The sequence below is a fragment of the Cetorhinus maximus genome, chromosome 17 (genome assembly GCF_964194155.1).
Source record: "Cetorhinus maximus chromosome 17, sCetMax3.hap1.1, whole genome shotgun sequence".
Taxonomy (NCBI): domain Eukaryota; kingdom Metazoa; phylum Chordata; class Chondrichthyes; order Lamniformes; family Cetorhinidae; genus Cetorhinus; species Cetorhinus maximus.
The window spans coordinates 39,356,261-39,368,136 of record NC_135895.1 but is presented as its reverse complement, the minus strand read 5'-3'; the positions used below and the strand labels follow the sequence as shown (position 1 = coordinate 39,368,136).

At 44.8% G+C, this 11,876-nt stretch overlaps 1 protein-coding gene across 1 annotated transcript in view; it reads left to right on the top strand.

Moving 5' to 3' along the window:
- The first annotated feature begins 667 nt into the window (after positions 1–667).
- Positions 668–11,876, top strand: part of ccdc17 (coiled-coil domain containing 17) — a 73,119-nt gene continuing 61,910 nt past the window's right edge. The window contains exon 1 of the mRNA XM_078561907.1: positions 668–913. Coding sequence (XP_078418033.1) covers positions 668–913 — 246 coding nt within the window. The remainder of the gene's footprint in view (positions 914–11,876) is intronic.

Sequence of the window (11,876 nt, the reverse complement as noted above, 5' to 3'; positions counted from 1 at the left end):
AGATTAACTTGTCATATCAAAGTGCCCCGCCCTCCTACAGTTTCCTAGCAACAATCAAAGCAATCATTCAAACCAAACAACTGACTGCTTCAAAAAATGCAAACCACCTAAATGGAGATAAATTAGAAGAAATATAAAACACGGGATGCGTTAGAGTACTTGAGTAACAGGTTTGTCGCAGGAAACAATTGGAATTGATCCTTGTGTTGAAGCATGATTGTTGTGTATTGTGTATGAGTTTTATACAATGTAATGGTTGTTAAGGAATTTGAATGTTGACGTTGTCAAGTTGATATCTGAAGACATAATTTAAAGTAACACCTTGTTAGACTTCATTGTAGAAGCGGTGAATGAAGTGTTCATTTTTTTTTGTGGCTAAACATGTTGAATTTACTTCAATTATGTATTTTGGTTTATTTATCTGTTGTGGAAAAGAGAACATGCATAGGAAATATAAATCAAACTGCTTCAAGAAATTGAAAAGTCTGGAGATCAAAAAGAACAGCAGTGTTTAAAAAGTAGATGTAGATATTAAATAGAAGATAAGTTCTTGAGAATGCTTATGGTAATATGCCATATTAATTGTTGTGAAAGTTAAAAACTTATCTGATCATGTGCAGGTTTGAGAGTTTGAATTATTCCAAGCCTTTGTTTAAACTAAACGATTATGGATTACTTCGATGACTTCAGAAGTATGGATTTTGGAAATTTCCATTGTCACAATTGTAACATGAACTTCAGATCTCTAGCGTTACTAGAAAAACACAAGGACAAGTTCTGCATTGGCAGTTATGTTGGAGATCCTTCCTTGTTAAATCCAGAGCTGAGAGACTGTCTGCCTAAAAATGCTGGAAATGGAATTAACAGGTGGAGAATAAATGAGCCAAAAGAAGCAAGTGCTCCAGATCATGTGGTAAGGACAATATATGTCTATATATTTATGCTACATATCTAGGGTTTTCATCGATGGCTTACGCAGGCTGGTTTACAAATTTTACACTCCTGTTTTCAAATGATTTTGGAATTTTGTGCATCCTCCAAACCTTGCCTGTGAGCTGCTGGTTTTCAATTTCTCCTTGCACATTGACTTCCTGTACACTATCTAGCGTACGTCTGCTGTCTTACAGATCTGTCAATTACCTTCCGCTTGCTAATCTGTTTTGCAAAGCACTGTACTGTGAGCAGAGAGGTCTGTAACTACAGATGGAGCTCCTGGTAACAGGCACACGATTATAAGTTATATAAAATGAGGAAGGGCATTGGTTCCACCTTCATCGAGTCTTGCAGAAAGAAAAACCTAAGTTGACCACAGATGGGGAGGCTCTTGCATAGTGGTCATGTTTCTGGGCTGATAATCTAGAGGCCCACGCTAATGCTCTCTGGACACAAGTTTAAATACCACCATGGTTGGTAGCTGGTGGAATTTGAATTCAATTAATAAATCTAGCATTAAAAGCTAGTCTCAGTAATGGTGACCATGAAACCATTGTCGTAAAAACCCATCAAGTTTAATGCCACTTAGGGAAGGAAATCTGCTATCCTTACCTGGTTTGGCCTACATGTGACCCAAGACCCACAGCAATGTGGTTCACTCTTAAATGCCCTAGCAAGCCATTCAGTTGTATTTAACTGCTACAAAATTTAAAAAGGTATGAAACCGGATGCACCACACAGCATCAACTTGGGCACAGGGAACAACATAGACAAAGCCCTGTCATCCCACAAAGCTCTCCTTGCTAATATCAGGGTTTGTGCCAACATTGGGAGAGCTGTCCTACAGACTAGTCCAGCAACAGCCTTACAATCATACCTTACAGACAATGTTCTGAGGCACCACCAACCCCATCCCTGGGTATGTCCTCCAGACCCACCAGGGGTGGCAATAGAGTGGTATGAAGTTGGGATGGAGTTGCCTGGGTGTTCTCAACATTGGACGCCCTGGACCCCAAGAATTGTCAAGGCATCACGTCAAACATGGACAAGGAAACCAATTGCTGATTATCACTTACTACCTGCTCTCAGCTGATGAATCAGTACTCTTCCATATTGAAGACCAATTGGAAGAAGCACTGAGGGTGGCAAGAGCACAGAATGTACTCTTGGGGGACTTCAATGTCCATTTCCAAAAATGGCTGGGTAGCACCATTTCTGACCAAGCTGGCTGAGTGGACATAGCTACTAGACTGGGTCTGCAGCAGGTGGTGAGTGAACCAACAAGAGGGAAAAACTTACTTGACCTCATCCTCATTAATCAACCTGTTGCAGATAACATCTGTCCATGACAGTATTGATAGGAGTGGAATCGGCTTGTGTGGAGACGAAGTTCCATCTTCACATTAAGGATATCTTCCATCGTGTTGTGTGGCACTACCACTATGCTAAATAGGATAGATTTTGAACAGACACAGCAACTGGGCAACCATGAGGTGCTGCGAGCCACTGGCAGCAGCAGAATTGTAATGGACCACAATTCCCAACCTCATGACCTGGCATATCTCCCACTCTTATCATTACCATCAACCCCGGTTCATTGAAGAGTACAGGAGGACATGCCAGGATCAGCACCAGGCATACCTAAAAATGAGGTGCCAATCTGGTGAAGCTACAACACAGGACTACTTGCAAATAGCTGAAGTAGCATGTGATAGAGCTAAGCAATTTCACTCCCAACGGATCAGATCTAAGCACTGTGCTCCTACCACATCCAGGCGTGAATGGTGGTGGACAATTAAACAACTAATGAGGAGGTGGTACCACAAATATCCCCATTCTCAATGATAGGGGAGCCCAGCACATTAGTGCAAAAGCCAAAGCTGAAGCATTTGCAACCATCATCAGCTAGAAGTGCTGAGTGGGTGATCCTTGTCCTCTTCCTGAGTCCTCAGCATACCAGGTGCCAGTCTTAAGCCAATTCGATTCACTCCATGTGATATCAAGAAGGCACTGGATACTGCAAGAGCTATGGGCCCTGACAACAGCCTGACAATGAAGGCTTGTGCTCCAGAACTAGCCGTGCCCCTAGCCAAACTGAATCAATTTAGCTACAACACTGGCATCTACCCAGCAATGTGGAAAATTGCCCAGGTATGAACTGTCCACAAAAAGCAGGACAATTTCAACCTGGTCAATTAATGTCCATCAGTCTACTCTTGATCATCACTAGGGGTAGTCGATAGTGTTACCAAGCAGTACTTACTCAGCCATAACCTGCTCACCACTCGGTTTGGGTCCTACCAGGGCCACTCAGTTCCTGACTCATTACATGAACGAAAGAGCTGAGTTCCAAAGGTGAGGTGAGGGTGGCTGCCCTGACATCAAGACAGCATTTGACAGTGTGGCAATGAGGAGCCTGAGCAAAACTGAAGTCAGAGAAGAAAACTGCACTAGTTGGAGTCATATCCAGCATAAGGGAAGATGGTTGTGATTGTTGGAGGTCAATCATCTCAGTCCCAGGACATCACTGCAAGAATTCCTCAGGATACCGTCCTAGGCCCAACCATCTTCAGCTGCTTCATCAATGACTTCCCTTCCATCATAAAGTTAGAAGTGGGGAAGTTCACTGATGATTGCACAATGTTCACCATTTGTGACAGCTCAGATACTGAAGCAGTCCATGTCCAAATGCAGCAAGACCTGGACAACACCCAGACTTGGGTTGACATGTGGCAAGTAATATTCACGCCACACAAGTGCCAGGCAATGGCCATCTCCAACAAGAGAGAATCTAGCCATCACCCCCTGACATTCATTGGCATTACCATTGCTGAATCCCCCACCATCCAGGACAAGGCAACCCGCTTGATTAGCACCCCATCCACAAACATTCAATCCCTCCACGCCAATGCACAGTGGCAGCAGTGTGTACCATCTACGGGATGCACTGCAGGAATTTACCAAGGCTCCTTAGATTGCACCTTCCAAACCACGACTACTACCACTTGGAAGGACAAGGTCAGCAGACGCATGGGAACACCACCACCTGGAAGTTCCCCTCCAAGTCACTCACCATCCTGACTTGGAAATATATCGCTGTTCCTTCAGTGTCGTTTGGTCAAAATCCTGGAACCTCTCCCACCCCCCTGCATAACAGCAACGTGAGTGTAGCTGCACCACATGGACTGCAGCAGTTCAGGAAAGCAGCTCACCACCACCTTCTCAAGAGCAATTAGGGACGGTCAATAAATGCTGGCCTAGCCAGTGATGCCCACATCCCATGAATGAATGAAAAAAAAAAGGGGTTGATTTGAGAGAATAAAATTCAACTATAATTGGTAATTCTAACCATGGAAAAATTGAATTGCAACAGGTGTTTTGTTTGGAATCTGATTTTCTCTTGACATTTTGGAATAAAAACATGTTGCTAAGTGATTAACATTTTGTTTTTTTTTGAAATCTGCCGAAGTGATAACATGGTTGACCGATTTATAAATGAGAGATATGCTTTTGTAAACTTTTCAAAGTCATAATGGAAACAGAATTACCTGGAAAAACTCAGCAAGTCTGGCAGCATCGGCGGAGAAGAAATCAGTCAACGTTTCGAGCCCTCATGGCCCTTCAGCAGAACTGAGGGCTCGAAACGTTGACTGATTTCTTCTCCGCCGATGCTGCCAGACTTGCTGAGTTTTTCCAGGTAATTCTGTTTTTATTTTGTTTTGGATTTCCAGCATCCGCAGTAGCTTTTAGCTTTTTGTTTTTATCATAATGGAAACCTATCGCCGACTTCTGTCCGTTAACTTTGTAAACACAATGAAATATCAATATCTTCTGTGATATTTAATTTTAATCCTGAAATTTCTGTTGACTGAATGGTCGCCAAGGTGGGAAGTGGGCAAAAGTTTGCAGTCAGAGTGCAAAACCATTGGGATTGTCACAACAACATTGATTCATTGGACTTTTTGGAATAAATATCCACTAAATCTATTGTGAAAATAAATTGAAATACACATTAAGAATCCTAATTAGAACAGTTGATTTTTAATTTCATCCGCTTGTTTTACTCCGCTGTCCTAATTGCTGTGATGCAATAAGTTCTTCTAAACTATAAGTCTAAACCACCTTCCCATCCAGCCTACATGACCTCTCATTTTCTAGGTGATTTCCCAGCTCTTAGGTTGTCTTCCTGCAACATTTCACCATTAAACTGAGCCAGAAAGTGACCTGTCTTTGCCTTTCTTCAGGTCAGCAATTGATTTATAGGAGTTGGTATACAGTTCCAATTTTTCAGTTTGATTAATGTTTGGAAGGAAATAAAGGGCAAAGAGGCTTCCTATGTGGTTAAAAATAAGTAAGTGAGAATGTCTCCTACCTGGCAGAAAATATTTTGTGTTTTGCTATTGGAAACCAGTCACACAGGGTCTTGCCCATTCAGAAGACACACATACTCAATGGCTGAATCCAGTCTTCAGTCAGTTACCAATGTGTTGTGGAAATAGGTATTTTCCTAGATTTGGATGCTGATGACCTCCAATGAAAAAAGCTTCAGTACATCTTGAAATTCAAAAATAAAAAGTTCTGGCACATTCCCACCTCATCTTTGGCCAGAATCTGGACCTGGATCATGACCCAGCAGCAAACTTTCTGAGATGGGCTTCTGGTGGTGCCGCCTCCTCCCTTTTCTTTACAAAGGCATCATTATAAGAGGTGGCACGTGGTTGACGCAGATATGTTTGGTTAGACAAAATGTACCAGCAGACCGAGCATCTTCAGGACAAGTTTGGAGTCCTCACCTGAATGCTGAAAGTCTTGGCAATATAATTTTGATTTTTGAAATGGGGACGACTATACTTGGTTTCCTGGGGATCTAACATGATCCCCCACCTCCACAAAAAACAGGAAAATGATAAGCCAAAGCATGCAGAAATTAGTAAAAGGAGGAAAATAATTAACCAAAGCTGAAAATAATTTTCAGGGAAGCCCAGAGTGAGAAATGATTAATCAAGTTTCTTCTGGGGAAAACAAAGTGCTGCCACGAGGGCGTGGAATTAACTTGGTAAATGATTTCCCCAATGTGCATTTCTCCTGATTTGTATGATGCAGTTTTGCTCCAGACGTCTGAGTCTAATTTCCTCCAGGAATAGCTCATTGGAAAGTGCTCCTGCATACTATTTGGCTGCACTGGCCATAATAGCATAAGAGAAGGTGGTGAAACAGCAACTCCGCAGCCAGGCCAGCGGTGCCAACACTGTTTCATTAATAACTTTGAGTCGAAACTTTGGATTTCTTCCAGGTCAATGGCAGGTGAAAGGGATTGGTGAGCTGGGAAGGGAAATGTCAAACCTGTGTATTTACCCCTTTGCTGGGCAGTATGATAACAATACAGTGGAAGACCACTTTCCAACTGATAAAGCCATGCCATCTTGGGTGTGCCATTTGGGCTATCTGGTGTGAAGGGGCACCCAATGACCCTGCAACTAACCAGGTTAGATACCAGAATGACTGATGGTAGTCTCCAAAACCTATCAAGACAGGCCCTTTAAAACCACAGGGTTAAGCTGCCATCTGCAGGTGCACCAGTTGCCTTGCTTTGGTGATTGATTTTCACTTGACCAGTCAGCATTTCTGGGTTCCCTGGTTGGACATGTTTTGCTCAGGAGTTTTGAGTCTGATTTGATGGACTGCTAGGGGCTGCATACCTCCAGTTGAGAGTTCTTGCTTTTTAAAGAGTAGCCACTGATCACCCCCAACTTTGTCTTCCTTTGTGTCACATTTAACCTTGCAAATATTCATGTATACATGCAATGTGTACAGCTATGTACATAACTACAAACTAATTTTCATTATGAGCACACAAATTAGGAGTAGGCCACTCAGCCCCTCGAGCCCGCTCTGTCATTCAGTAAGATCATGGCTGATCTGATTGTAACCTCCTGCCTACCTCTGATAAGCTTTCACCCCTTATTTACCAAGAACCTATATTCCTCTGCCTTAACTCTGCTTCCACTTCCTTTGAGGAAGGGAGTGCCAATGACTCATTATCTTCTGAGAGAAAAAGCTTCTTCTCATCACTGTATTAAATGGGTGACCCCTTATTTTTAAACAGTGACCCCTAGTTCTAGATTCTCCCAGAAGAGAAAATATCCTCTCCACATCCACCTTGTCAAGACCCCTCAGTATCTTATACGCTTCAATCAAGTCACCACTCACTCTTCTAAACTCCAGTGGATGCAAGTCTAGCCTGTCCAAACTATCCTCAGAAGACTACCCGCCCATTTCTGGTATTAGTCTAGTAAAACTCTGAACTGCTTCTAACGCACTTACATCCTTAAATAAGGAGACCAGTACTATACACAGAACTCTAAATGTGGTCTCACCATGCCCTGTGCAACTGAAGCATAACCTCCCTACTTATATATTCAACTGCCCAAGCAATAAACAATAACGTTCTATTAGCTTTTCTGATTACTTGCCATGCCTGCATACTAGCCTTTTATGATTCATGCACTTGGACACCCAGATCCCTCTGAATCTTAGAGCTATGCAATCTTCACCATTTAGTTAATATGCTTCTTTTTTATTCCTCCTGCCAAAATGGACGATTTCACATTTGCCCACAGTATACTCCATTTGCCAGATCTTTGCCCACTAACTTAACTTATCTATATATTTTTTGTAGCCTCCCTATGTCCTCTTCACAATTTGCTTTCCTACCTATCTTTGTCATCAGCAAATTTAGCAACTGTACCTTCCGTCCATCATCCAAGTAATTTATATAAATTATAAGCAGTTGAGGTCCCAGCACTGATCCCTGTGGCACATCACTCATTACATCTTGCCAACCACAAAAAGACCCATTTATGCATACTCTGTTTCCTATTAGCTCACCTATCTTCTATCCATGTCAATATGTTACCCCCTACACCATGAGTTTTTGTTTCCCACAATAACCTTTGTGACACCTTATCAAATGCCTTCTGAAAACCTAAGTACAGTACATCCGCCAGTTCCCATTGTCCACAGCACATGTTACTGCTTCAAAGAATTCCAATAAATTGATCAAACATGATTTCCCTCTCAAAACCGTGTTGACTCTGCCTGATTGTTTTGACTATCTACATGCCCTGCTATCACGTCTTTAATAATAGCTTCTAACATTTTCCCTATGACAGATGTTCAGCTAACTGGCCTGTAGTTTCCTGCATTCTGTCTCCATCCCTTTTTGAATAAAGGAGTTACATTTGCTATTTCCAATCTCATGGAACCTCCCCTGAATCTAGGGAATTTGGGAAAATTAAAACCAACACATCAACTATCTCACTCGCCACTTCATTGAAAGGCACTTGCTTAGATTGGGCACACTTTCCCAATCTTTCCAAAGCCAACTCTAATCTACTTCAACACAAAAACAGAATTACCTGGAAAAACTCAGCAGGTCTGGCAGCATCGGTGGAGAAGAAATCAGTTAACGTTTCGAGTCTTCACGACCCTTCGGCAGAACTGAAGCATAGTTAGGAGAAAGGTGAAATATAAGCTGGTTTAAGGTGGGGGGGGCGGGGGGAGAGAGAAGTGGAGGGTGTGGTGATTGTGGAGATAAGCAAGCAGTGATAGGAGCAGATAATCAAAAGATGTCACAGACAAAAGGATCAAAGAGGTGTTGAAGGTGGTGATATTGTCTAAGAAAAGTGCTAATTAAGAATGGAAGACAGGACACTCAAGGTACAGCTCTAGTGGGGGTGGGGTGGAAAGACTAACAAAGTTTTAGTTTTATATTTAAAAATAATGGAAATAGGTGGGAAAAGAAGAATCTATATAAATTATTGAAAAAAAAGGGAGGGGGAGAGACGGGGTGGGGATGGGGGGAGGGGGAGTTTAAGATCTAAAGTTGTTGAATTCAATATTCAGCCCGGAAGGCTGTAAAGTGCCTAGTCGGAAGATGAGGTGCTGTTCCTCCAGTTTGCGTTGGGCTTCACTGGAACAATGCAGCAAGCCAAGGACAGACATGTGGGCAAGAGAACAGGGTGGAGTGTTAAAATGGCAAGCGACAGGGAGGTTTGGGTCTTTCTTGCGGACAGACCGCAGGTGTTCTGCAAAACCGTCGCCCAGTTTGCGTTTGGTCTCTCCAATGTAGAGGAGACCGCATTGGGAGCAACGAATGCAGCAGACTAAGTTAGGGGAAATGCAAGTGAAATGCTGCTTCACTTGAAAGGAGTGTTTGGGCCCTTGGACGGTGAGGAGAGAGGAAGTGAAGGGGCAGGTGTTGCATCTTCTGCGTGGGCATGGGGAGGTGCCATAGGTGGGGGTTGAGGAGTAGGGGGTGATGGAGGAGTGGACCAGGGTGTCCCGGAGGGAACGATCCCTACGGAATGCCGTCAGGGGGGGTGAAGGGAAGATGTGTTTGGTGGTGGCATCATGCTGGAGTTGGCGGAAATGGCGGAGGATGATCCTTTGAATGCGGAGGCTGGTGGGGTGATAAGTGAGGACAAGGGGGACCCTATCATGTTTCTGGGAAGGAGGAGACGGCGTGAGGGAGGATGCGCGGGATATGGGCCGGACACGGTTGAGGGCCCTGTCAACGACCGTGGGTGGAAAACCTCGCTTAAGGAAGAAGGAGGACATGTCAGAGGAGCTGTTTTTGAAGGTAGCGTCATCAGAACAGATGCGACGGAGGCGAAGGAACTGAGAGAATGGGATGAAGTCCTTACAGGAAGCGGGGTGTGAGGAGCTGTAGTCGAGGTAGCTGTGGGAGTCGGTAGGCTTGTAATGGATATTGGTGGACAGTCTATCATCAGAAATTGAGACAGAGAGGTCAAGGAAGGGAAGAGAAGTGTCAGAGATGGACCATGTGAAAATGATGGAGGGGTGGAGATTGGAAGCAAAATTAATAAATTTTTCCAGGTCCCGACGAGAGCATGAAGCAGCACCGAAGTAATCATCGATGTACTGGAGAAAGAGTTGTGGGAGGGGGCCGGAGTAGGACTGGAACAAGGAATGTTCCACATACCCCATAAAGAGACAGGCATAGCTGGGGCCCATGCGGGTACAAATAGCCACACCTTTTATTTGGAGGAAGTGAGAGGAGTTAAAGGAGAAATTGTTCAGTGTGAGAACAAGTTCAGCCAGACGGAGGAGAGTAGTGGTGGATGGGGATTGTTGGGGCCTCTGTTCAAGGAAGAAGCTAAGGGCCCTCAGACCATCCTGGTGGGGGATGGAGGTGTAGAGGGATTGGACATCCATGGTGAAGAGGAAGCGGTTGGGGCCAGGGAACTGGAAATTGTTGATGTGACGTAAGGTGTCAGAGGAATCACGGATGTAGGTGGGAAGGGACTGGACAAGGGGAGAGAGAAGGGAGTCAAGATAACGAGAAATGAGTTCCGTGGGGCAGGAACAGGCTGACACGATCGGTCTGCCAGGACAGTTCTGTTTGTGGATTTTGGGTAGGTTGTAGAAGTGGCCCGTCCGAGGTTGGGCGACTATCAAGTTGGAAGCTGTGGGAGGAAGATCTCCAGAGGAGATGAGGTCAGTGACTGTCCTGGAAACAATGGCTTGATGTTCTGTGGTGGGGTCATGGTCCAGGGAGAGGTAGGAGGAAGTGTCTGCGAGTTGATGCTCAGCTTCCCCGAGGTAGAGGTCAATGCGCCAGACAACAACAGTACCACCCTTGTCAGCGGGTTTGATGACAATGTTGGGGTTGGACCTGAGAGAACGGAGTGCAGTGAGTTCAGAGAAAGACAGGTTAGAATGGGTGAGAGGAGCAGAGAAATTGAGACGGCTAATGTCACGCCGACAGTTCTCAATGAAAAGATCAAGAGAAGGTAAGAATCCAGAGGGAGGGGTCCAGGTGGAGGGAGAATATTGGAGGTGGGTAAAAGGATCCGTTGAACGGGGAGAGGACTCCTGCCCAAAGAAGTGAGCACGGAGACGAAGACGGCGGAAGAAGAGTTCAGCATCATGCCGAGCCCGAAATTCATTGAGATGAGGGCATAAGGGTATGAAACTAAGTCCTTTGCTGAGCACTGAACGTTCAGCATCGGAGAGGGGAAGGTCAGGGGGTATAGTGAATACGCGGCTGGGGCTGGGATTGGAAGATGGGGTGGGGACGGAGGGACAAGCGGGGTGGAGGGTCCCAGATGGGTGTTGGTGTCCATGAGTTGTTGGAGCTTGCGTTCCTTAGCACTTGAGAGAAAGAGAAAAAGTTTCTTGTTGAGGCGACGGATGAGGCGAAGAATAAAATGAAACTGGGGGCACGCACAGCTTTGAAAAAGGGTGCGGCGGTGCTGCTGGAGGGAGAGGTCGAGTGTGTTCATATGGCGGCGTATGGCACTGAGTGTGGATCTCAGAATGCGATGGGAACAGCAGTCCGAGAAACGTTTTATGTCCCGGAGGTACCTGTAATCCTGGGTGGGTTCGAAACAAGAGGGATGGAATTTCAGTTGAAATCCACGTGGGGTGAGTCGGAGACGGAGACAGTCACTGAGAAAGGAGATATGGCTGTGAAAGCGGGTTTTAGTAAACACCTTGTCAAACACCAGGAGAGAAATGGAAAGCAATGAAGGTGAGCAGGGCAGAAGAGACAGGCAGAAATCCTGTCGGAGAACAGAACCATACTTCTTCAGAGAGGGCATTTCTTGAAGAGAGGTGGCAGTCAATTAAACACAGAGATAAAAACAAAAAGCTAAAAGCTACTGCGGATGCTGGAAATCCAAAACAAAAACAGAATTACCTGGAAAAACTCAGCAGGTCTGGCAGCATCGGTGGAGAAGAAATCAGTTAACGTTTCGAGTCTTCACGACCCTTCGGCAGAACTGAAGCATAGTTAGGAGAAAGGTGAAATATAAGCTGGTTTAAGGTGGGGGGGGGCGGGGGGAGAGAGAAGTGGAGGGTGTGGTGATTGTGGAGATAAGCAAGCAGTGATAGGAGCAGATAATCAAAAGATGTCACAG